The sequence below is a fragment of the Helicoverpa zea genome, chromosome 14 (genome assembly GCF_022581195.2).
Source record: "Helicoverpa zea isolate HzStark_Cry1AcR chromosome 14, ilHelZeax1.1, whole genome shotgun sequence".
Classification (NCBI taxonomy): Eukaryota; Metazoa; Arthropoda; class Insecta; order Lepidoptera; family Noctuidae; genus Helicoverpa; species Helicoverpa zea.
The window spans coordinates 4074991-4101720 of record NC_061465.1 but is presented as its reverse complement, the minus strand read 5'-3'; the positions used below and the strand labels follow the sequence as shown (position 1 = coordinate 4101720).

Below are 26730 nucleotides of genomic sequence, written 5' to 3'. Positions count from 1 at the left end.
TTAAGACCCAGAAAGCATTACAGCGGTTTCACACCAGCGGATAATCCACTCAGTTTTACAAAACAGCGCCAGTGTGATACCGCTTAAAAGATCAGCCATTCAGTACTGTATTTTTACAACAGCTTTGATTAAAAAAGCGCAAAGTTAGTCATTGATGACATGAAGCAGGTGTCAGTTATATCGTTCGCGAAATGAAATGGAGTATAAAAATAATAACTGTTAGTGTTTAGCCGTTTGTGTCAGTCAAAATGGCGGGTAAGATAAGTGTTACCAAGTCAATATTTTAGTGTCAACAATATGTCGTTAATTGTGTCTGATTAATAAAGAGATAAGCCCCCCACTACACCATCCACAAAACAAAATGAACATCATTATGGAGTGATAGTTTTTATATTGAAAATTACTGACGAGACACACAATTAAAGATTCACCAAAAAGGTTGAATTGAACAATGAAAAAATTCCAAGGACCACAAAAAAGTAGTAAATTAATAAGTGATCTATTTGTTGTTAGACATAGAATGGCATTTGAGACCATTTTCCCCAAAACTCTTTAACTAAAACCCTATATACCCGCATGCAAGTCATCTAAGGTGCATATATGAAGGCGACAACATTAAATGCCACTCTTCTGGACGCCATGCCCACCCTAGTTGAGAAAAAATACGATTTAGAAGTTCCATGGAAGATTTCGAACAAGAATATTATAAAGAAGATAAAGTGTGTACAATTTTCCTTGGTCTGTACAGTAAACTTTCTTTTCGGGACTAAATCGGTTGTTTGATTTTTAAAGGTTGGTCTGAACCTAACTTGGGAATTAGATAAAAAGTGTAGGCTAATAAAATAGTCTTCAGTCTTCTTCAATTGTTTAAAGCAGTTGCAAAGAAGAAAAGTGTACCTAATGGCCTATGGACATTGAGGACGGCATAGCAGAGTAGCTTTAGAATATTATTTTGCCTCAAGACATTCAAATCTATCTCGGCGGAATACAATATAAATTCAAACATTTTTAGTTGACGCCGTAGCATTGAAAAGTATTTCAATAGCATGACGTCGATGCAAAACATAGTGGCGTAAATGCTATACTGTCAATCTCTAATCGCAAAACAATCGATAGATAAGTTATAGAAAAGAAATCAGTGTAGTTCTGCTATCCCCGGTGTCCATAGGCCATTAATACGAAGCGAAGGCAAGAGACAGAGTTCCTGTAACCCACGACGAGCCCAAGACGAGCGGAGATGTCATAATGTGGGTAGGTCAGGCGCTTTCTTGTAGATCAAATTTCTACCGTAGGCAGGACCAAAACGATCAGTTATGAGTCAACTAAGGTTATTTGAGACATCTGTCAACGATATTTGATTTGTTTAAAAAATTTCTCGGGTCCAAAGAAGGCGTATAAGAGCGAAAACAATAATGTTCCTCGTGCCCCGCTCACCAACATTTTGGCACGTGACTTTTCCGTTATGGCACCTCCGCTAGTTTTTTCCTCCGTGCTGTAAGGGGATTAGTGTATGTGGTACACACGTGCACGCTACGGGGCGTATAGCTGAGAGAGGAGGGTGACTGACTTTTTCTTGAGCGTGAAGAAGGAGCGGCGCTTGGGCTCGGTGTTGGCGGGCGCCGGCAGCGTGTGCGAGCGCGGCGCCGGCGCCGCCGCCCGCGCGCGCAGCCCGTCCAGCCACCACGCCATCTCCGCCTCGTCGTGCGCCTGCAGCAGGAACTCCGCGCCGCTGCTCAGTCTACGGGAACACGTCAAAAAGCTCATTTAGCAAGTCATCATACAAGCTCATTTAGGAAAAGGGCAACATTTCTTCGACCTAAGCGTCCTTTACAAAAATACTTAAGACTTAAAATTAGTTTTATTAACACAATACTTTATAAGGTTACATAAAGTAAAATTAATCACTTTTCAAAGAATAGTACAAAGTCTCCATCCATCCTACCTTTTTGAAAAGAAGTTATGCACCACAAAATGTGACTCTGACATTGTAACTAAAGATCCATAATTTTTACCCAACTTTCAAGAAAGCTTATGTTTTTGGCACATCCAAATATTTTATTTCAATTTTCTGAATATCAATAGTATTTTATATCTTAACCTACTGTTAGTATTAAATTAAAAACAAACAAAATCTACAGGTATAAATGTAATGATAATAAACTAATTTACCATTAAAAGATCAATTCAATGATAAGTTGGCTTTTTTGGATAAATTTGTTTGTACACTTAAAATTTTATATTTCTTTCTTTAATATTTTTAAATTTAGAAACGTCAAATACATATTAGAAGAACATACCTGAGACGGAAAACGTGCTTCTTCTTAGTGTAGTTGGCGGCGACTTCAACGACGGCGCCGTTGAGGTCGAGAGGCGCCTCGCCGCGCCAGTGCGCGTCGGGCGCCGCCTTGTATGCCTTCTGGTCCTTGTAGAACGACATGCGCCCGTCCTTCGCCACCACATACACTTTGTCCCATGATCTATGAACGCAAATATTTCACCATTGATTAAATTCACCATGTTTTTTTTTTTTTATTGAGACCCAAGTTCAATGACAGCAACAACAAACATATTTCCACAAACGTGAACATCCGAAAAAGTTTGAAATTTGAACGTGGATATTTAAAGTAAACAGTTGTTTCTTTAATGTAAGCTGAGGTTGATGTCATCGATGAATTTGGGCCCGATGTAAATATCAGTTTATTCATATTTTTTCTTTACAATCTGTACATTGACGATGTAATCTTTGGAAGTACAATTCATTGCCGTGAATTTAATTATTATAGGTAAAACATGTTGTAATAATTGTTGGGTAAAGATAAATTGGGTGTAAAATAGCTCTTGTAAAAATTGTTGGAATTAGATAAATTGGGTAACGTTATTAAATAGGTAACGTTATTTACCTGTTGGAAGCTCGTTTGGCGGCGGACTCCCACTCGTGTTTGCGCACCAACGTCCCCTCTACGCCTTCGTCTTCACTCGCGGGACTAGCGCCCTCTGTACACAAGAACAACTTCGTACACGCATTCAACACAACATATATTATGCCAACAGATCAGCTCACTTTTATATCGAGATTTTTTTACTAAAAGTTTTTTTTTTTTCATTATTTGGCGTCGATTAAAAAGTGAACTCATCCAGAAGGCGCGACTTAAAATCTAACATCTAATATTGCTCCTATAAATTTCGTCGTTCTAAAAAGTGATAGGTTTGATACACAGGCGTCATGTCCGAACAATTTAGAATAAAAGCCACGAATATACAGTGGTTTCATTGCGTATATTGGAGAGTAAAATAAAACATGCGCGTCACAATCACAGCAGCACAAACAAAGCTCTTCGCGAAAACACATCGTAAGACAAAAAGGGGATGGACGGTCGTGGACGGACTTTACGGATAACACTAATCAATTTTGTTTATCGGATTTATAAATAATTTAAGTGATTTCTACTACGGTCGTGGTCATCTAAATCTCAAGGGGCATTTGTTATGAGCGATTAAGGGGACTTCATAAAATTTTACCAATTAAACTACTACAGTAATAAATCCTTTGTCTCATATCAACTCTACTTGCTACACCCTTTTTCAAAAAAAGCATACCTTGCCTGATACATTGATTATAACCTGTGCCTAAACAAACTGAAACATCTATCGATATTCATATGTCAGTTAAAAGAGCGCAGAGTCCGTCCATCACCGTCCCCTACCACGGATACCTTCGTCGTCGCTATGATGAGTTCCGGATAGCAGTTTCTTCGCCGTGCGCCATCGGAAACTCCTGAAGGGCGACTTGCTTCGTGACCGCGACTTCACCTTACCGGAACTAGACGGCGTGGCCGGCGTCGAGCTCGTGCCGGGAGCTGTCCACGCCAGACAGGGACGGGTGGGTACCGGGGATAGTGCAACGTTACGAACAAGGGCCGTGACAAGGATTCATCGGGTAGGGCATTACATTTTACCGCAACAAAGGATCGCAAATTCAGGTGATCGGGACGAGGAAGAAACAAAAAAAAACAAAAATAATTCAAAGCAACATAAAAACAAAATTGCGACGCAGCAAAAACAAAAGCTTTTCATGCTAAAATTGTAAAAGTTCGTATTCTCTAAACCTGACACAGAGTAGTAGGTAAATAACAAAAACACAGATGTTATCATGCAGTCCAAGGTACACATACACTGTACAATACATGTTAAGGTACCGTATCGCCATTACATAACAGCGGGTTAAGAGTTTCATTTACATTCACGGGCATGATTCAAATTTCATTTCAGGTAAGAAAAAAGAACTTAGGATTTTTTTATAACTAAAGAATTTTGTTATTGGAACCGTAAAACTGTAAAACAAGTGATAATGAAATTGAAACCATGCCGCATTGACATTAGAGTGTATGTTAAGTCTACGATACTCACTGGACAGGCGTGCAGGTTTGGCGGGCGTCTGTTTAGACGTGGAGGGTCGGGGCGGGGAGTCGGGCTCGGTGGCGGGAGCCGCGGCCGGGGCGGGGGACGAGGCGGGGGACGCCTCGCGCAACTCTGCATGCGTTACATCTACGTGCCAGTTACGTCTACACACTACGTGCTCACATGCTTACGTTACGTATCACTACATGCTACATTACTACAATTCCGTACACGTAAATCATTTTAAATTGTAATTTGAGAAGCAATATTGCTTGTATACTTAAAAACGTGTACGCAATTGTATATAAATATAGACATACATGCTACACATACGAGTTACCTATATTACTTCTACTTTCCAAGTATTACTTATTAATAAAGGATAGTCGACATTCCGGTTAACATACCCTGCCTAATTTCCCTGGGTTTCAATTTATTTTCTTTTGCTTTGTAATGAGAAAGCATTAGGTTCTCCCTTTTAAGCAATTAATGGTAAACCATAGCCCCGTGTTAGTGATAAAAAGTGATGACTATTAAAAAGACTAGTGTACATATGTACAGATTAAAGTTGTATATACTTACTTGATACATTTATTTATAAATATAAGCTATTAGACAAAGCGGATGCATAATATATAGAAGCAAGACAGTGAAGCTAGTAAGTTTACAGTGTTATACCTACCTTGGTTGGAGTCAGCTCCGTTTGTACAAGAATACAGAAAGCAACGGACACGACTTAAAGATATATAATAATAATACATTTCTGGCGTAAATTGTATGAGGCAGCTTCTCTACTAGCTGGTGTTATCGTCATCTTTATCGTTTTGAACATATTACATCAAGCAATTTAGAAAATATACCATTGAAGATTTTTTTAATACGAAATGTTTATAGAAGATGAAAACAACACCACACTAGTAGAGATACTAAATGAAATGACAAGTCCTCATTAAATGAAACAGAGATAGCACAGAACAGACATGGAGACAAGAGTATCAAACCATCACCGTGATTAGCTGTATGACGTCACAATAATAGTATAAAATATATATACGATACCATCAAAATGTAGACAAAAATATGTTACATATTCTAGAAATATGATCATGAACGAAGATTTAAAATATCGGGGTATAAAACGATATTTAAATTATGTGCCTTCCACATAGTCAAGTGCGTGTATTTCCTATTAAAAAGGTTTTAAACCCCGACTGATGATTGAGATGATCAATGATAACAGTAGTTTAAATGGTGAACTGACAGAAAGTAAACCATCACCATAAAACGAGACTGTGTAATGTGAAGAATAAAATTGAAAATCGTGCAATAAAAAGAAAACTGTGCTTAAACCCCAACTACGGTTTACGTAAAAATAACCTACAAAAATTAAACCTATTACGAAAGAAAATACTTTAATAAGTACATAATAAAAAAAAGCTTTCAAGCTAATAAAATTAATCACAGTTAATTAACTAACGTCCCAAGTGGTTCTAAGTATTCGAGCGCAGTGTAACCCGACAGAATTGCAGAGTACACCCATTTGAAACTACCGTAGAAGCACATGCCAAGAGCCGGGTATAGTTTAACAACGGTAGGTTTATAATAAGCGCTCTTGTTACCTGGCTGGGAATGCGGTCGCTCTTGGGCCTTCTCAGCCGCTTTAGTGGATGTTCTCCTTACGACTACGCGTGTGCATGTGTGGACAACACATCGGTAAGTAACGGCCCAGTGACACACGCGGTATTCCATCGACTAACCGAACCGGAATTATCCAACTCACTTCTTATTTCAACTTTATTTTGAAGCGGTTTTGTTAGTCGACTGAATAAGCGATCAAAAAGGGCATAAAGAAATTCACACGTCAAGCGGCAAGCATTGCCGTAAGCCTTCGTTGGCTGTAGTGCGAAATGTGCTTAATCTCTTTATAAGTACTTAAAATCAATAGTCCTACACTTTATTTTGAACAGTAATTCTCATCATAATTACTATTTGTAAGTGTTATTGCAATATGCAAGCAGCATTCACCGTTATGGTGAAAGTTAGTGGAAATTTCAAATATCGTATCATACTGAACAGTTTACGTTATGATTGGACAGTGCTAGAAGAAGACATTACACATGCGTGCTTACATTGCAATCTGTGAGACGAAGTGATGCTATCTTTTATAGAAATTAATGTTCTTTTCCTTGTTTTGACTTGGCAGTCATTTATAAATGTCGAAACTTGGAAATAAAGGCCGACTACTATTTAGAATTTTTTGTAACTTAGCTTATAATATGAATTTATCATCATATTCATTATTAAAATTAAACCAATCAGAAAAATCGTCTCTGAACAACAATTAAAGTATAAAATCCCGATCAAAAACAAAACTACAACATCACGTTAAACCAACAGATATAAATTAGAGAAAAAATTTCAACCCGAAATTTAAAAAAAAATGCATTTTGATCGGCATTCTACACTTTTTTTATGTCATCATTGAAATAAGATCAAGTCTATCCTCGAATATGATGGCCAAGTTCACCGGCAACACAAACATTGTCGGTGTAAATAGGCCTGACTACGTAATAGCTAGGTAGTTGATCTGCAACTGACCTTGAGGTTGTTGTTCCTGCGGCGTCTGCGCGCGGTCGACGGCGTCCTGCGCGGCGGCGGCGGCGGCCGCGGCCTCGGCGGCTTCTCTCTCGCGCTGCTCGCGTTCTGCGGCCTCCGCGGCCTCCTGCCTTCGCTTCCTCTCCTTCACTTCGAACTGCACAACGAGCGATAGAATCAGTATACGTAACAAAGCTCTTTAGTGTATATATTTAGTTGTTTAGTGCTGGGCTTTAGTAAGTGTGTAGCAAAAGGTTTTCTTTAGCGTTCTTTTGTTTTTTTATTGTGGCCATCTTCAAGACTTACTATATTTATTCCTGAATTAAAACTTGCTTAAGGGAATAATTTAAGTTAAAACATCAGGTAAGTAGAAACAGTGAGTTTTGCCCTGAAGAAAATCATGCAAAAGGTATGTCATGCGGAAACGATTCATGCAGTCAGCGCTCAAGCGTAAGTACATGCAATACCAACACCAAACTTACACTATCCAAGTAGTTATAGTACCATGCACCGTCAGGGAACAACAGATTACGGGTCTGGGACAGTAGGAGTAAGGACGAACTCAGTGGTATACTCTTAACTTCCTTCCCAAGGTCGTTAATAGCTTTCGAACTACTCGTCAAGCCAGGCAGAGACAAAACCGCAACCTCACCCTTTATATCCGACTCGGGTTTAACCTTCTTCGACCACTTCCTAATAAACCGCTTCAAACTAGATTTTGAGGAACTATTACTTTTGTGACGCAGCAAAGAGACGTTTGGATATACGTTTAGGTATGACAGACGCTCCCACAATATTAAGTCTACGCAAGCCAAGTATTCGTTAGCCTTCTCCACTTGATCGGGGAACTCGAAGAAAACGGAACTATATATTTCGGGTGACGTCGGCGACATTAGAGGAGAATTGGGCACACTGTCCTCAGATATTGTTGATAGACTATTGTGATTTTTGGCCATAGACACCGACCAGAGATAGGAGTCGTTTTTACTTTGGTTGTTAGCGTAATTAATGTTTAATACTCGAGCTTTAATTTTATCGGGAATGTTAAATTTGTTGCTATCTGTAATGATTTCTTCGACTATCTGGCTGACGGGTCGTTCGTTTTTCTTTATTTGGATAGTTAGGGGGTCGTGTGAGCGGGTAGTGGGTGGGGGTTCGTAGGTAAAGTCGGATTCGTCACATTTATCCCAAGGCTGTGCACTAGGCCACATGGAAGATTCACGTTGTTCAAGCTAGTAGTGGATGAGAAAAAATAAATTAGAAATAAAGTGCAAAAAAAATAAAAATAGAAAAGTAGTTAAAGGAGTGCAAAATATACAAACACCAAAGTCATAAAGTCGTGCATTTAAAAGGTGACATTTACATTGATCAAATATTAGTTTGATATCGAATTATGATGCAAACATTTTTTGTTCAATTATTAGGTACTTTGATGACCAGTTGAAACGTGCAAGCACTGTAAATAAACAAAGCAAACTTGTGAGAAAAAACAATCAATTTTTGATCAATATAACATGTATAAAAAGTTTAAATGAGTGCATTTTTTAATTCCACAACTTTTATCTGAAGGTATTAATTAAGAGTTTGCAAAAACGAGTACACTAAACCACTAAAATCAAACTAAGTAAACTGCATACGAACAAACAATAACACCAGCATGCCCCAAGCTGTCAAGTAGGTAGATTGCAAACTTAATGGCGGCTCGGTGCGCAGATATCAATGGGCGACGGAGATGTGAGAGATATGAGTCATATGCGTGTATGTACACGGAAATTAGCTGCGAGCCGCCATTAAATATGGCGAGAACACGAAGTAAGGAAAGATGAGCGGAGATGCCATAATGCAGGTCAGATGCCTCCTAGGTCAAATTCGTACTGTGAGCATGACCAAAACGATCACTTTACAGTTTCACTTTACACTTTTCACTTTAAACTTTACACGGCGATTTACAGTTATGGCACCTCTGCTAGTCATTTTGTTCTCCGAGAACTATACAAATCTACTTGTATAGTAATACATAGTAGTAATATCTTTATAGTAATATGTAGTAGTAATATATATTACATATAATACATAAGAGTATCGAAGGAGAAAACATGCTGCGCCGACCCCAAATAAAATTGGGATAAGGGCAGGAGGATGATAGTGATAGTTATACATACGGTAGTGAGCCTCTGTAGTGCAGAGAATCGGTCTTCTTGTGCGGCGGCGGATTTCTCGAAGGCTTCGTGCTTCTTTATGAGTGATTCCACTTCGTCGATGGTGTGACCGAGTTCCTGAGACATGAGGTACGGCTCCTGGGCTATCAGCCACGCTTCGGCGACGGCCGCGTCGCGGGCAAACTGGTACACCTCCAGAACTGTGGTCATTGAAGCAGGGGTGAGAAAAACGATTTGGATGCATCGATACTTTTGTTCGAAGATTTTATCGATATCTTTTAAATTAATAAGTGTTTTCTTAGAAAAAAAAACGCGAAATAAGAATTGAATATTCAACCTTAGCATATTTTATCTCTACCTACTGAAAAACATTTCTTTACAAAAGAACTATCTTCCTTTTTTTGGATTTACTTTGTGTACATAAATTGCTATACATATTACATATTGATATTATTATTTATTTTTCCATATTGATTCTAGACTGTAAAATGTACCTGTATAACCTGTGTACCTGTATTAAGCAAATATACTTACTAAGCTGCAGATTCTCCCAGCGTTCTTCCCAGCGGCGTAACAAGGCATTGCGCTGGTTGGTCAGCTGAAGTAATTTCTCCTTGATGTCGGCGGACGCATAGTGCTGTCTGGCTAACAGTTCGCGACCCAGAGAGATGCACGCTGAGAAGTTATCTTCGCGAGTGTCGATCTCCGCTTTGAGAGACTGGTGGTTGTTCATTAGCAGTTCTACGCCGCTGACGTCACTGGGAAACGATGTAGGATGTTTAATAAGAGTCTTTTTAGAAGTTTTATGAATATGATTGAAATATTTTTTCAAATCCTGCGTGTGTTTGTTAAAATGAAGGGTTCGTAAAATTCAAAGATATGTCATTATTTATTTAGGGGGCACGATCTAAGAAGTTAAGCACATTACATTATTTTTCCTTCAGACATACTCAATCTTCAATAATAATAACATCTTCACAATGGTAATTAATAACATAAAAACAATTAATCACAAGCTGCGACTGCACAGTGAACTGCAGAGTTCTATGGACGCGCATATACGAACCGCTAGTGCGGTTGCAATTGATTCGGGCGGTAGCATCGCAGCTTAAAGCTGTCACCCCTGATTGCTTCAAGCGGGCCGTGTATTGCCAACCTAACTGTATACATTTTACAATAAACAAATGACGGTAACTAACCGTGGCTTCTCTCCAGTATTCATCTGCCTGACCACATCATCCATCCACAAGGTCAAGGTCCTGACTTGGTTGAGGAACCGGTAGAGATGGTCCGCGTCCTCCAGCTTGGCGGTGCGGGCGGCGCAGGCGGCGGACAGCGCGGCCCAGGCGCCGCGCACCTCCTCCTCGCGCCGCGTGATCTCCGCGGCCTTCTCGCCCGCGTACATCGCGCCCAGGCGGCCGCATTCGCTGCGGATGGCCTCCACCTGGACATTGGGTGTCATATTTTAGAGTATTTGGGTGAGATAGGCACGTGGAAATTATTGGTCTAGCAAAAATATTGACAACTGGATGCTGGATACTCTTAGGTATGATCAGAATCAATAATCATTTATTCAAACTTGGCTTCCAAACAGCACTTTCGAACGTCATAAAAATGAAGGCAGCCCAGTAAAATGCATTTTCAAAATAACAACAAAAATATAGCGTCCTAAATTTTTTTTCCATTCTGTGATATCACAAGAGTCTATAATTCCTAAATGTTAATTTCTCAATACGTTACCTTTAAGCATTTTTTTTTACCTATAAAAAAACGTATGTAAGTTCAGCATGTATGTAATATTCAGTAAGTATACCTGCTGGTGCAGAGTGCTGAGGTCCTGCATGAAGTTGTGGTGCTTGCGCTGCAAGGCGCCGACGCTGATGGCGTCGCGGCCGAGCTCGTCGCTGACGCCGCGAGCCTTCTCGTTCACGCGCTGCAGCGTGTCCTTGCAGTCGTGGAAGTACTTGTGCAGCTCGCGGGAGGCCGCCAACATCTACATAAAAATCATAATTGAGTGGTAATTAATAAAGAGGATCTAAGTAATTATGACGCGGTTGGACAGATCACAGGTTAACCTGCGGCTGGCAATATCGGTCGGGTGGCGAGTTCTGGCCTCAAAAAGCATCTTTTCTTTTCTCGTTCAAATAGCCAAACTGTTGTATCCGGTTATATCTGGTTACATTGGATACATACTCCACTATTGATCAGTTGAAAATCTATGCACATGATGATAATAGTTCCTTTTATAATAACGGGGAATGTTGATCAATCATTGGCCATTTTCATTGGCATTTGGCAGAGGGAGGGATAATCAATCATCCGAATAAACTGAAAACGTATCAATATAGACAAACGTTAACGACATAAACAGGTGTCTAATATTTGCTTATCGTTTTAGTGTGAGTTACCTGTGTCCTGGTCTCGATGAGCTCGAGCAGGTCCTGCCAGGTCTCCTTGAGCCCCTCCTTCCACTGCGCGATGGTGGCGTTGTCGGAGTGGCCCATGGCGATCATCTGGTCGGCGATGCGCTCGGCCGTGGCCACGCGCTCCGAGCCCACGGCTTGTGTCTCGCGGGCGAACTCCTTGAAGCGCTCCCAGAGCAGCTGCGATACAAAGTGTTACATGTTGCTGTTATTCTCCGCGAGAATTGCAAGAAAAATTAAGTTGCTGATTTTATAATTTACTTTACTTGTCTCATATTTTTCTTCAACTCAGACTCAACATTACATTACATTCAATGTTAATATTTGCTTTGTCAAAAAAACGTTCAGTACAAAAGTTGAACCGATTAAATATGAACAAAGTTGAGTTGGCAGTCAAGAGACTATTTAGACCAATTTTAACCTCTCATACAAGCTGAAAACGTATGGTAAAGAAAAGAATTAGACTATGTACGACGTATTCATATTAGAATATTTATCATGACAACTCCACTCCCAAAAATCATCTCAAAATAACACAGAAATAATATTTTTCAAAAAACTTACCGTAACATGATCGTAATCCTGTCCCAACTCCTGGGAGCTGGCTACAAGCTCCCTCTCAGTGATCCATTGTTCCAGGTCATCGACCTCCCTGGACAGCTGGAAGAGTCGCAGCGCCTCGTCGAGCTTGGCGCGACGTTCGCCCGCCAAGTCCTTCAGACCAGCGTACAGTTTGTCCACTTGAGATTGCTTGACGGAGATCTGCTCGCTGTAGGGTTAGAAATAGGAATGGAGTTACTCAGGAGTACATAATGTTGTGTGTATAAGACTGTTTCTGGGGGCTACGGGATTGTTCGAAAGAGTTACCGAGGCCCTGGTACATAAAAGGCCTACAAAGAACGTGATTAGTCAGTAAGAGTCTGACACTCCCTCACGCTGCTAACTTACAGCGGGAGGAGTCATTTGATGATTTCCCATAAAAAGACCGTTTTTGCGGACAGATTAGATATAATTTTGCAAGAGACAGCACTTTTGTATGTTAATGTTTAGTCGAATTAATTTAATTCAGAACATTTACATTCCTGTGCTTTCTAAAAGTACCTGCAAGTTTTTTTACAACGCTATTAAAGAATTACAGAAGGACTATGTTCAACTGTGATAAAAATTTTAGAAATTCGTTTAATACATATAAATATTTTAAAATTTAAATACATTTATGTGAACTAAATAAATTCGGAAAACCATACGTGTACCATGAATAAAATTGTACATAAGAAACAAATAACGTACCTAAGCGGATGTTCATCAGCAGTCAAATGTCTGACAATCTCTCCAAGCTGTCGGATAGTATGCGCATAGTCATCGACAGCCTGCTCCAAGATCTCATGTTTCTTCATCAGGTTCTGCGCAGAGATCTCGTCCTTGCCCCGGTCTTCCACCATCATGTATAACTCCTGTTCACTCATCCAGGCTTCAGCTTCGTTGGCGTCGAATAGGTATTGCTGCGCCTTCTCCCATTGGGACAGTTTGTTCTTGCGTTCATCGATGGCATCTGTTGAATAACATACATTATATCATAGTTTTTTTTGCATTCTATATTGAACATTAGGTGGAGAATATAAAATATTTGTCACAATTATGGACCCTGATGGGCACAGGAAAGTAGTTAGAAAAGGAAAGCGTTTAATGTAAGATAGTACCTATATTAATGAGAAGAATGTTTAGAAATATATGTTCTATTAGATATCGCTCGACTGTTCGGCAATGAGCAACGTAACGCTAACTTTGGTATAGGTTTCCCGCGGTTTTACAAGCTTCCCAGATAACCTACTTTCAGGACCCAGATCTAAGTACCGAACTTCATCTTAATAGTATCAGCCGTACGATGTAGGAATGACAGTAAAGAAGTAATGGTATGTTCGCTCACCCTTCAGTTCTCGCCACCTCGCGGTAAGTTCGTCAATAAGCTGTTTGAACTCGGGCGTATCCTCGTGTCCCTCATCAATCAACTTCTGTCCGTTAGAGATGACAGTCAGGATCCTGGGCTCGTGGTTGTCAGTCTCAGTTTTCAGCGACTGGTTCTTCTTCTGCAACATCTGCACGTTGAACAGAGAGTTGCCGTAGTCGGTGCTGGTAGCTAGAGGCATCTTCTCGTGCACCCATAGTTTCTCATCTTCAACGTCACGGCGGAATTGGAAGGCTTCCTTCTTCTTAGCCAGGTGACGCTGGCGGTCCAACAACGGTGCCTTCAACTGCTCGAACCTCTGTTCCACTGACTTCTTCTTCTCCTTGATCTCGTCCATCTTGTCTGGGACGGTCTTCTGCAAGTATTCAGCCTGAGTCTCCAGTTCGGTGACCTGTTTGGCTTTAACGGCCATCTGTGTCTCGATCATCTGTTGCTTCTGCATGAGAATGTTCACAGATGCCAGATCAGTGCCGGTGTCGGTGTTCTCGATTTGTTTCTCGAGTTCGTTCATCCACGAGTCGATATCGTCGCAGGTTTGGTGCAGAAGAACCTCGCGGTTGGCGTCGAATAGGCGTTCTCCCTTCTCCTTGGTTGTGGTTTGTAGGTTTTCGAACTGATCTTGCAGTTCGCTCATCTTTGGCGAGATGATTTCGACGAATTCGGGTTTCTGCTTCATGAGTTCCTCGGCAGCGTTCTGTACGGCGAACAGGCGTTCCTTGTTAGCCGCGATCTCTGCTTCGAAGGCTTGATGGCGGGTCCACTTGGAGTGGATGGTCTTGGCGGAGCGGTAGGTGTCGTCCTGCGCGGTGACGTTCTTCTCCTGCACCCACTCGGCAAGCTCGTCGCAGTCCTGCAGGAACTGGTGCAGCTGCAGCTGGTCCTGCAGCTTCTCCATCTGCTGCAGCGCCTTCTCGCGGTTGGCGTTGCGGCGGGCGTCGATGTTGTCGGCCTTGCGCTGTATCTTGTCGGCGTCGAAGTGCCGCTCCTCCACGAGGCGGTTGGCGAACTGCACCACGGAGTTGATCTTGTCGTCGTTGGCCTCCATGGTGGTGAGGAAGGCTTCGTGCTCCTTGATCATGTTCTCAGCGTGCTCCAGGTTGGCGGGCGGCTCCACCTTGCAATTACAATTGAGAGTTCTTATTGTGTTGCGTTATTAAGTACATACTAAAACATACTTGTTTATATATTTCTTTCACATTTAAATATATTATTTTTTTTACAAGAGCTGTTTTTATGTGTTTTACGAAGCCGGAAAGGGCAAAAAAGCATACCCTTTTCCTTGAACGTCTTATAATCGTAATGTTAAGGTTACCTTAGCCAGGCGATGTTCCTGGTGGGACAGCAACACCTCAGCCTGCCTGGCATCACGCTGCAACAGTTGCAGCTCGAGGCTCTGCGTCAGCAACTGTTGCCGGTTCTCCCACATCTGCTGCAACTCGGCCCAGCCCTCGCGCAACGCCTTCAGGCGCTCGCGTAGGAACATGTACTGAGGATCGTCTTGTGTTGATGGCTCCTGTACAAATGAGTTACAGTTTAATAACAAGTATAAAGTTTAATATTCTCCATGTTATATGTAACAGTTTAATAATAAGCATTGAATTGTAATGGTTAATTTAGCAAATTAATCAATTTAATTGGGACCCAAAACTAGTAAATTATCACAACACCAGCTCTGACAACCGAAAAGTTTAAAATCGGTTTAAAATGGTGGTGGCAAGATGGTTATCTTACAATGTATGAATATGCAAAATGATTGCAAAACATTTAAATATCAAACTGAATCGAAATTGTTAGATATCTGATTTTAATTTATACTGGTAATCTTCGACAAAATAATTACAAATAAATATTTTTATAATGTCCTGCTTTTTGCTTGTACACTAAATGCATTACTTACGGCAGTAATCTTCTCTCCGTACTCCATCATCTTGGCGTATTCGTCCTTGTAGTTGTCAATCTCTTCCTTGATGGTCTGGTGCTGAGACAGAAGCTTCTCTGCCTCCGCCAAGTTGGACGGCGTATCTGTAAACAAATTGTTTATATTACTTTAAAAGTTTATAACAAACTAGCTTTCGCCTGTGGATTCACGAAGGAACTACCCTCCGTACCCGGATGACAATAAGAAGTATCGTATGTACGCTACGATAACTCTTTGTAAGACTAATACAGCAGCTTGCAAAGAGTTTAATTACATAAACTACTTTCCTATATTTTTATTGGATACTATTTATTTTAATTTATGACTACAACATTTTCGGAAATAGAAATTTGATAAATAAATATTTTATAACAAAGAACAATGTCAGGTTTCGGCCTTACGTTACTACAACAATTTAAATATAAAATACTAACTTCTTATAAAATATTTCATTGTTATCTAGAACTTTTCCAAAAAAAAAATCATTTTAATAAGTAATTCTGACATTAAACTACACAAAAAACTGTAAGAATTTTCACTGTACATGAAATATTTTTATTGAGCCTAAGTTACTATGGACGTTTGACATTGTTCTTTTAAAATTTATTATAAAATATTTTTTATGGGATAACCGTAAGTTATTTTTAAGATTATATGGCTTGACATAGCAGTACTGACCTTCTGAAGCGACATCGGTCTGTGTCTTGGTGAGCCAGGCCTGGAAGTGATCCACGGAGCGCAGGAAGCGGTGCAGGTCGCCGGCCTCTTCCAGTTTCGCATCACGCTCTTTGAGCTGGAGAAATGAAACACAATTATTATGAATGTTTTAGGGAAATTAACCTAAAGGATCAGCAATTTGAATTCAGAACAAAGTCTGTATTTTAAGTGGTATTCACAACCCTCTTTTTTATTTACGCAAATGTTAATGACTTTTATGAGTTATCAAATACTTTAGCTAATTTATCAGAAGTTAGGTTTTTATTTTAAATAAAAAAAAAACAATAGACCTTCCATCAACGAGGTCAGACAAAGAAATATGCAAGGAGCAATCATACTGCGCCCACCCTGTGTAGGAAATTTTATGAAAATGTAGGTAAACGTACCATTTGCGTAAGTTGTTCCCAGTTCTCAGTGATCATGGTGACACGGTCGCGGATGAGCTGAGCCTCCTCGGGATGGTCGCCTTCGATGGCGCTGGCTTCACTCTCCAGGGACGAGATGCGAGCCTGGATGGCGGCTAAGTCACGCTCCATGCCAGATAGACGACGTTGTAGAGTCATCACACCTGAAAATGAATGAAAATTAATAACTTTGAAATAAAGAACTAAAGTTTTAAAGCTAAAACTTGATAACGGTCCGCAACTAAGGGTGCATCTACGCGGTGCAAGTAAGTAGCTTACGCATGTTGAGGCTCACGCGCAGGTTACATGCATTTATAAACGTGCGGGTTCAGCGACTCGCGCATGTACCGAAGCAAAATACCCACCCGCGTGCTCTTGTCACTTGCGCATGTTAACTTGCTCCAGCTACATGCACCGTGTAGATGCACCCTAAATTCCGAGTCTAAAAACATGCATGTGGCCCCTAGGTATACACCCACCACAGGTATGATAAAGTGTATTAATTACCAAAAATATTCACGACCGAAAATGCAGTAATTACGTGTAAAAGATTTTCAACATCACTAAAACTTGTAAACAAAAAACAAATGCTAATTACTGCTATAAATACACAACAGTACTCTGAAAAGTTCTTCATAAGACTGTTGATAAAACATATTTATTTTTCTTGTGTTTGTAACCACAAATCATCTAGGAAACTAAAGTATCTTGTCAAGTCAGGATCGTGTTACATTACACGACTATTATTGGTCCTTCATTCAGGATCAGCGTTAACTTATGTAATAAATACCTCTATGTATAAATGTGTGAATATTATCGTCCACATAGAATGAGGTTTCTTATAAGTTTAAAGTAAGTATCTATGTGTGAAAAATTGGCCAGCAGTGAAAAAACATGACCTTTTTGAAATAAAATAGTGAGATCTTGTAATTTTATTTTTTGCAATGTAGATGTTTTACTTGGATACTTTTCTATTTTATTAATTACATAAGTTTTGTGTTTTTTTATATGTAACATTTAGCAGTATATATGTAACACTAGCTTCTGCCAGCGGTTTCACCCGCATCCCGTGGGAACCTCTGCACGAACCCGGATAAAAAGTAGCCTATAGCCTTTCGATAAATGGGCTATCTAACACTGAAAGAATTTTTCAAATCGGACCAGTAGTTCCTGAGATTAGCGCGTTCAAACAAACAAACAAACTCTTCAGCTTTATAATATTTGTATAGATTACCGTTGAGATCCATCTCCAAGTTGTCGGTCTGCTGAAGGATCCTCTTCTTGTCTTCGATCCAGGAGACGGTCTCGCGACACTCGATGTGGAATGTCTGCACTCCTTGGGCCGACTTAAGGTCGTCCTTCTTAGATTCCGCCTGGATTATCGAACAAAAAATATGTTAATAACGTAAAATCGTTTGAAATTGTGTGTTATGTATTACAAATACATGTTTTTTTTTTTCTAAAAAATATTGAGCCGAGAGTAAATGTATTTTTTTTTTTTGGTAGTCGATTCAGAATGCAAAGCGGAATCAGATTTTTGGTCTTCAGGTGAAAATAAATTTCAAGTAGTCTAGAAGTTATGTTTTCGATGTAAATGAATAACCAATTTTATGCCGTCCAATAACGTACCGGTGTATATAGGTGCTGTATATTTTAGATACCAATACTTATTGGCGACTCGCAAATAACTTCCGAGCACAGTTACACGCAAATTATACACTTCCACCATCCTACCTTACAATGTTTTCTGTTCAACTCATATTCGAGGTGTCATAAAGTTAAGCAAGGCATTTCAATAATGGTCAGGGGATATCTGAAAATCGGGACTGTGCTCAGTACGGCTTATACTGAGCCATACATATATACCCCTTGCCAGTCTGTTACTTTTTTGTATATCTACTTTGTGTCCCTTAACAATGTACGTACGTGTGGTTAAGTAAGTGGTTAGCATGTACCTTCTCCCTGAGCGCACTCCAGGCGGCGTTGAGCGCGGCCTGGCGCTGCTGTATGCGCGCGGCCTGCGGGTGCTCCACGTGGATGAGCTGCCGCGCCAGCTGGTTGACGACGGCTACTCGAGATGCATTCGCGTTCATTTCTTTGTCGAAACCGTCGTATCTGTAGAAAGGGTACATGTTAGAGGTACAATATAAAGCATTAAGAATATTAATGTCAGTTTTCTTGTAACAACTGGTTACTATGAATTTTCACGTTCAATTTTCAAAGTAAATAGTTGTCTTCAAGAAAATGGTAGTTTATGATGTCTGTGTTTGGGAATATAAAACAGAGACTTTCTGTCGATTATATAGTTACGTTTTCGCGTCAAAATGGCTGAAACGTTGTAATTGTCTACGAAAAATTACTTAATATTTTGCACCAATTACATATTTCAACTATTTTCCCCAAATCAACAGTATAAAACAAAGTCGCTTTTTTTGTCCTTATATCCCTATTCTCTTTGTACACTTATATCTTCAAAACTACACAACCGAATTCCATGCATTTTTTTTTTTAGATTGAAGAGGAAGGTTTATATCTATAATAACATCCACTAAATAGTGCAGAAAAATTATTACCACTGCAAAGCCGAGGCGGGTCACAAGTAATCAATAACACAAACCTATGCTTCATAATCTCAACATCATCGATATCTTTAGGCGGCAGCATGGTGTCGAGCATGCGGTCCTTCTCTGCGATCCACTGGTCGGCGGCGTCGGCCTCAGCCAGCAGCTTGAACAGCGACAGCGCGTCGAGCAGGCGCTGCTTGCGGAGCCGCGCTAGCTCGGCCAGCTCGCCGTGCCGAGCGTCCACCGCGCCCAGGCGAGCGACCACTTCCGCGCTCGAAGCGTCGGACGGACTTAGTTCGGCCGCCTGGTGAAAAAAAATATTTGTCAACTAACTGCAGTTATTTATAAATAGACATCGGATTATATGCATTTGCATGTTTGCATATGCAAATGCATATTATGCTATTATTTTAGCGTTATTGCATATTTTGGTACTTTTTCATTGATAGTGCTTATTTCAGTCAGTTTGACAGTTCAGAAGCCATTGCAATTAATTCAAGCCAGCAGGCATTTGAGGATTCTTCAATTAAACAAAATATTGCTCTTATTGCAACACACTTTAGCAATATACCCGATGCCATTGAGAGACTAGAAACTAAAAACCTTCCTCTGTGCAAGTCCTTGGAAATATTAGACAAAATGATTGAACAGAGTAACGCCCTTCCGAATTCACTTTCAGAAAATGTTCGTGGCAAATTAAATGCTGTTTTGTATAAAAACCCAAGTCTCGAAGCAATAAAAAAAGTTAACGCATTTATCAATGGCAGCGGACAAACTCTACCTGAAGAGGTCTCGGCAGAAATGGCCAAATTTCAAGTTCTGTCCGGTAACGTCAGTTGACGTCGAAAGGTCATTTTCAGCCTATAAATTAATTTTAAGTGACAAACGTCAAAAATTGGCGGCAGAAAACCTTGAAAATTAGTAATTGTATATTGTCACAAGAATTACAACTAATAGTACCTCTATGTATATTTAAATATATGTTCTGAAAATAAAAGTTAATTTTAATAGTGGTTTTTTAATTGTGCATATTTTGTGCATATTTCGCTCTTTTTTAGTGCATATTTGCATGCATATTTTGGCATTTTGATAGTGCATATAATCCGATGTCTATTTATAAAAATAAAAATAAATTTATTAAAAACACATAGTTCAACATGTACAAATACAAATAGCTCATTGTAATGGCAGTAAATAAATCTTAAAAAATAAAATAATCATAGGAGTTCACTTAATCTAGCTAGACTAATACATAATAAATACGAGAAAGACTGTCTAAATCTAATAATCTAATTTATGAAGCTCTGTTTGAACTTGTTAGCGCCTGTTTTACAAAAACTCATTGGTATTAACTATTATCGGTAGCAAGGAGATTTTTGCAACTGTTTGCCACTCGAACATAGACCATGGTTAAAGTGATTACACCAGCAAATATTTCATATGATATTATTTTTTTTTAAAAGAAGATTCAAACTAAGAGCTGTTTACTTTCGATGGAATAAAAAAAATGTTTTTTACTATCTGTCTTATAAACTACTAGCCGCTTTCCCGTGGTTTCATCAGAGTCCCGTGAGATGTACTGCCCATACCGGGAGAAAATATAGCTTACTCACAGGTTATGTAACTTTCTAATGGTGAAATAATTTTAATCATAGGTCCAGTAGTTTATGAATTTATCCATTACAAACAAACAAATTCCTCTTTATGATATTACAAGGTACAAAGTAATGTTAGCATAGCGTACCTGTTGTTTGAGCTGCTGAATAACGTTGGCGTAGTTCTTGAGCTCGTCGGTAACGTCCTTGTGTTTCTTCAACAAGCTCTGCACTTGAGCCTCATCGACGCCAGTGTCCTCAGATGATACCAATCTGAACATCGAAATACGAATTTATTAGTATTATTGTTTTAAAGCAATTTCAAGTTTGGCTGTTGCTATAGCGTTAAAATTCTGCTTATTAGTGTGCTTTGCAGAAAGGAGTTCCATATCAATAATTATATTGCGCGCTAGTCATGTATTGTCATCAGAACTCAGAGTGTGGGCAAAATTACATCCTAGTCGAAGACCGGGAGGGGGTCAAATTAAGATTCTAAGATTTTTAAGATTTTTATATACATAGTTACAAGTGAAGCTGATTTTTCACTGGTAAAAGTATTGATGGTCTTACCTAAGCGTATCCAGCATCCAGTTGTCGATATCGTCAGCGTCGGCGAACAGTTGGTGGTAACGCACGGCGGCGTCCAGGCGGTTCTTGCGTAGAGACACCATGTCCAACAGGTGGTTCCATTGAGATAGGATGTCGCGGAGACGGTCCTGTTTACAAACAAATAAATATTATAGTTTTACTTAAAAAATAGACTTTGTTAACTTCTACTGGAATATCGAAATGAACTGTTAAATCGATCCCTATTATTATCTAACATAATTCGTTAGTACTGTAAGAAAACCAATGTAGCGTAATTCTTCGTTCTTTGGGATTAATGTTCTAGATTCTTGTTGGATATTCCCTAAGAATTGCGTACTTTTACAAAAAATGGTTATACAAAAATTCATAAATAAAATAAAAAAAAAAGATGCTTTTTAGAATTGTACAACTGGTTTGATATTTCACAAGAGCTCGTAAAAGACTTTTTGAGGTAAATCAAGTACATAATTTATTTTGGTAGTTGTGACAATATTTAGTAGCGGGATTAGATAGCTAGATAGACTGGAAATCTACCTCGTCCATCTTCTTGATAAAAATGTGTAGTTATCTTCACTAGATTAACGACTATTCTCTGTCAGCAACATTGCCATAGACCGAACCAAGTTATTTCTAGTACATACCTGGATCCTATCAGCGCCGAAGTGTCCTTGAGAGATGAGTTCGTCTCCCACAGCGGCCACACTCATCAGCTGCGGTTCGTGAGCTTGCACGTCTGCCTCCAACGCCTTATGTTTGGATATTAGCAGGTACACTGGAAAACAAATATTATTTTTATATACAGAATTACAGTATAGTATAAAACAAAGTTGCTTTCTCTGTCCCTATATCGCTATGTATGCCTTAATCTTTAAAACTACGCAACGGATTTTGATGCATTTTTTTAATAGATAGAGTAATTGAAGAGGAAGATTTATGTGTATAATAACATTTTTGTTCTTCTGTAGTATATTTAGTATCAGTATTGCACCCGTGCAAAGCCGGGACCGGTCGCTAGTTTATTATATTAAACGATGTTCTGTGAAGTATTAGGGGTTAAAGTATGAAATTGCCGTTTTATTCTAGTAGGTTTTTGAATTGCCATAGAGTCTTCATGGTTTGAGGTTTTCGAATGAAACTTTTTTCACATGGTTTCTGTGATGTTCTTCTTTTTAAAAATGTGAAACATTTGATTATCGATGTTCAATTGTTTTTGTTATTCAACTTAAACAAGAAAGATGGATACTGCAAAAAGAGTAACTTTTGAATATGAGTTCCGACGCGGAAGTTAACGGCAGAAACAGCCCGCAATATCAATGCTGCATTTGAAGAGGTGTCTACTAATGAACGCACCGTGGGATTTTGGATCAAACGCTTTCGTGGTGGAAACTTCGACTTCAAGAACGAGCCACGAGGAAGACCGCCTGACAGGTGATTAACGAGGAATTAAGAGAGACGGTGAACGCCGATCCTAGTCAAACTACCCAGATACCCAGCCGAACACCGAATAATGTTGCAAATATGAGCAGTAAAACAGCCACGACTCATGAATCGACCTTCACCGTTACTGCTCCATGACAACGCGAGACCTCATACAGCAAGAGAAACCGTTTTAACTCTTCAGGAACTGCAGTTGGAAACTATTCTTCTTCCTCCATATTCGCCAGACCTTGCTCTAACGGACGACCATTTTTTTTGTGATTTGGACAATTATCTGCGTGACAATAAGTTTTCTTCCCAGGAGGCAGAACAAAATTCTTTCACACAGTTTGTGCAGTCTAGATCCTCAGAGTTCTATCGTACAGGCATAAATGACCTTCCTATTAGATGGCCGCAATGTATAGATAATAATGGCAACTATTTTGATTAAATCAGTTTGTTAAAAAATAAAATTTAAAGAAGACGGATCACAATCCATACAAAATTGCCCCACGTCCTATAACAATGTGACGTATCTCAAAAAAAAGATAAAAATGTTTAAAAAAATATGGCATACACTCTAATTCATTTTTTTTACACCTTCATACGAAAAAAATGCTTTAAAAATTGTTCAGACGCTGTTATGAAAACATCGTTCATAGGACTATTTATAGACTATTTTATTAAATTATTTTTTTTGTTTGATAGGGTATACCTCACAGGTGGTCTCATAATCATCAGGTCAGGATCTGATGATGGAAACCCTGAGAAATCCAGGGCAACTTTTGAAAGTTGTAGGCATGCGCAGGATAAAAACTTGACTATAAGGTGTGTGTCTTATAACAATATGCAACAGTAAAGGTTTGGAGCTGACCTGATGATGGAGACGAAAGAAGGTCGAGGGAACTCGACAACCGAATATGTAAACTAGCTCGTGTTTGGGCTCATATTATTTGTATTGATAAGAACTTTCCACTTATGCGGATAGTGACAACTGTGCTTGTCACTGAAAAGCCAAAAATAAAAAAAAAAACTTCCAAAAACACTGAAAAGCAAAAAAACTAGTCTTAAGAACATCGGCCTAGAAGTCGGTGGGGAAATAAACTTAGGTACATCCATTAGACACCGACTTCTGAGGTAGTTTAAATATTTTGTTGTCGAGTTCCCTCGACCTTCTTTCATCTCCATCATCAGGTCAGCTCCAAACCTTTACTGTTGCATATTGTTATAAGACATACACCTTATAGTCAAGTTTTTATTTTGCGCATGCCTACAACTTTCAAAAGTTGCCCTGGATTTCTCAGGGTTTCCATCATCAGATCCTGACCCGATGATTATGGGACCACCTGTGAGGTATACCCTATCAAACAAAAAAATAATTTAATAAAATAGTCCATAAATAGTCCTATGAACGATGTTTTCATAACAGCGCCTGAACAATTTTTAAAGCATTTTTTTCGTATGAAGGTGTAAAAAAAATAAATTAGAGAGTATGCCATATTTTTTTAAACATTTTTATCTTTTTTTTGAGATACGTCACATTGTTATAGGACGTGGGGCAATTTTGATCCATCTTTTTTAGATAAGATTTAATTAAGATTTCGATTTTCAGTACAAATCGGCAATTTCATACTTTAACCCCTATTATTTGTCTCTGCGGTTTTATAAGCCCTCAAAGAATCATGTTGCATCAAACCTTATAGAAGGCGAGAACTACAAAGATCACTCTACTTTTTACCATACATACCGGTAGTAAGATCATGTCCGATGTCATCAACGGAGACGATCTGCTCCTTCTCCTTGATCCAGTTCTCTTCATCAGCCATGTCCCAGTAGAACTGCCACAGCTTACGGCTGTCTTCCAGACGCTTTCTGTTTTAACAACAAATAATATTGTTATAATACTAAATAAGTGATGATAGGTTAGAAATAAAGAAATTATTTATATTTTAATATCATAATAACACTTTATAAGTATTGGTACTACTACTATTGTCATTAGGAAAACATATAGGGGTACAAGAAAGTTATTAATGCCTGGTGCTGAGCATATTTGCCAGACATAGAGTCAGGACATCAGGCCGCCTGTCTACAAAAGCGCAGAGAAGCTGCATTGTGGAGTCATCTCCTGTGCCTTTTACCAAAAATTTTAAGTAGTATTTTATGACATTGTCAAAGAATTTAGGCAATGCTATTAGCCAGGATTTCTCCGTTTGCTTCCGTGGACAGACAGCCTTATGTCTTAATTCTATGTTCCTGTTAAACTGCATACAAAAAAGTATGTTACCTGCGTTCAACAGCAAGATGCACCAACTCTGCGTAAGCATTCTCGAGCTGTTGAATACGTTCCACCGTGATGGCGGGGTCGCAGGGACGGTAACCGCCCTCTTCTTGTTCCAGGAAGCGCTGAGATTGACCCACTACCACCTGTGGGATTAACGTTTATTTTTAACCGACTTCAAAAAAGGAGAATTAAATATAGCAATAATGATACATGTAAATAAAATTGAAGAAACAGAGTGATCCACATTAGGAAAGCGCTAGGCAGATAATAATTGGCTTAAAAACGAAGTGGACACATCCAATATAGTAATTTCCTTATAAATGCTTATGGATTTAATCTATTCTGCCAGTACTATATAGTTCAGTTTGACACCTGTAATGCGTTCGTGATTCAAACGTATATGTTTTTCATTGGCTGTCACAATGATGACGTGATATTCCGCGGCTATGATTGGTCGTTGCTCACCTTAACCCTCTCGCCGAGCACGTTGATGTCGGCCTCGACGAGAGCGTGCTTCTGCAGTAGATCTTCGACGCCCATCAGATGCTTTCCGTAGTCGTCTGTTAGGAGACGCATCTTGATCTCTTCCATGGAGTCCAGGATGTATAGCATCTCCTGTTTATCGATATTGGTATATTAATATAAAAAAAAAAACAATTAATTGAGTTAATTGTATTTTGAAGACGGGTCAAATCAGCGGGGTTCCCTGCTTATCAAACGACTTCCCCGAACGAGAAAGTTCTCAGTTCGGATATAAAATTTGTTTTCAAAGATCGTTTTTTCCGATTTCTCTTCTTTTTTGACCATTACGGGTCTAATGTTTTCAATCCGCTAAAATCCAAGTGCTGGCAGACGTGTAGTGGTGCAGCCCAGACCTGGAAGTTCTGCTGCAGCTGCAGCGAGAGCTCGAGGCGGGCGCGGCGGGCGCGGAGCAGCTCGAGCAGGTAGGCCCACAGCCGCAGCACGTTGTCACGCCGCGCCGAAACACGTTCCATGTCGTGGTACCTGGAAACAACATTCACAATTTTTATTACAATGTTTTAGTTAAAATTAAAATAATGTGTTATTTAAATATTTAAAAATTGATAACATGTCTAAAAAATAAACAAAAACCCACCTTTCACCCTGCAACTCTGAGCACACAGCCACAACAGCTTGCACTCGCTCTTCATACGCGAAGATATCTGTCTCAATAGCTTCATGTTTCTTAGCGGCCGCCTCCACTGCTGCGAGATCGAAACCGAAGTTGTCCTGGCTGACCAAGCGCTGGTTCTCTGACAGCCATGTCTCTCGCATCTGGGCTTTGCGGTTGAATCTGTTGGGAGAGGATTATTGCTAGTTCTGTCTTGATATGTATTATGTAGTAGGTACTAATATTAATTTTTTTGTAAGAGTTAGAGTGAACTATGTTAGATGTATGAACCCTACTTATCATTTGGACTGTAAAAAAAAACTTAAATAGAAATAGTAAACATTATTCCAAATGTAAATTGTGTAATGTAAGCTGCCATATATGATAAGTAACTTGACAACATCTTTTATTGATGCAACCAGACATAAATCTTTAAAAATCTGTGTGTCAGAACCAAAATACATAATAAAAATCATCTCCCGAGCCTTTTCCCAACTATGTTGAGGTCGGCTTTTAGTCCCACAGGATGTAGCTGAGTGTTTTTTGGAGTACATAATTGTAAATTTTGGAT

At 39.4% G+C, this 26730-nt stretch overlaps 2 protein-coding genes across 15 annotated transcripts in view; both read right to left on the bottom strand.

Moving 5' to 3' along the window:
• LOC124636264 (spectrin beta chain) overlaps positions 1-26730 on the bottom strand; it is a 69680-nt gene that overhangs the window by 1512 nt on the left and 41438 nt on the right. For 2 of the 14 annotated variants that reach the window (XM_047172267.1, XM_047172268.1), the window contains exons 9-38: positions 26145-26342; positions 25903-26032; positions 25493-25642; positions 25031-25170; positions 24491-24615; positions 21969-22099; positions 21310-21455; positions 20889-21012; positions 19198-19448; positions 18536-18695; positions 17815-17953; positions 16563-16744; positions 16138-16252; positions 15439-15563; positions 14854-15054; positions 13503-14655; positions 12866-13127; positions 12140-12344; positions 11561-11755; positions 10966-11145; positions 10352-10596; positions 9687-9910; positions 9156-9352; positions 6997-7150; positions 6018-6080; positions 4408-4545; positions 3714-3857; positions 2901-2994; positions 2298-2477; positions 1524-1738 (exon numbers count right to left, since the gene is read on the bottom strand). In XM_047172267.1, the coding sequence (XP_047028223.1) occupies positions 1531-1738; positions 2298-2477; positions 2901-2994; positions 3714-3857; positions 4408-4545; positions 6018-6080; positions 6997-7150; positions 9156-9352; positions 9687-9910; positions 10352-10596; positions 10966-11145; positions 11561-11755; positions 12140-12344; positions 12866-13127; positions 13503-14655; positions 14854-15054; positions 15439-15563; positions 16138-16252; positions 16563-16744; positions 17815-17953; positions 18536-18695; positions 19198-19448; positions 20889-21012; positions 21310-21455; positions 21969-22099; positions 24491-24615; positions 25031-25170; positions 25493-25642; positions 25903-26032; positions 26145-26342 (5959 nt within the window). In that variant the 3' untranslated portion in view covers positions 1524-1530. Of the gene's footprint in view, positions 1-1523; positions 1739-2297; positions 2478-2900; positions 2995-3713; positions 4546-6017; positions 6081-6996; positions 7151-9155; positions 9353-9686; positions 9911-10351; positions 10597-10965; positions 11146-11560; positions 11756-12139; positions 12345-12865; positions 13128-13502; positions 14656-14853; positions 15055-15438; positions 15564-16137; positions 16253-16562; positions 16745-17814; positions 17954-18535; positions 18696-19197; positions 19449-20888; positions 21013-21309; positions 21456-21968; positions 22100-24490; positions 24616-25030; positions 25171-25492; positions 25643-25902; positions 26033-26144; positions 26343-26730 lie in introns of all 14 variants that reach the window. The other 12 variants (XM_047172269.1, XM_047172270.1, XM_047172274.1 and 9 more) reach the window with 12 other exon arrangements.
• Positions 7099-9109, bottom strand: LOC124636265. The gene has a single exon (XM_047172281.1). The coding sequence runs from the start codon at positions 8202-8204 to the stop codon at positions 7431-7433; it is 774 nt and encodes a 257-aa protein (XP_047028237.1). The 5' UTR covers positions 8205-9109; the 3' UTR covers positions 7099-7430.

What these genes read in the sequence shown, in the direction of transcription:
- LOC124636265 (XM_047172281.1), bottom strand. Translation starts at nt 8,204, where the DNA reads ATGTGGCCTAGTGCACAGCCTTGGGATAAATGTGACGAATCCGACTTT.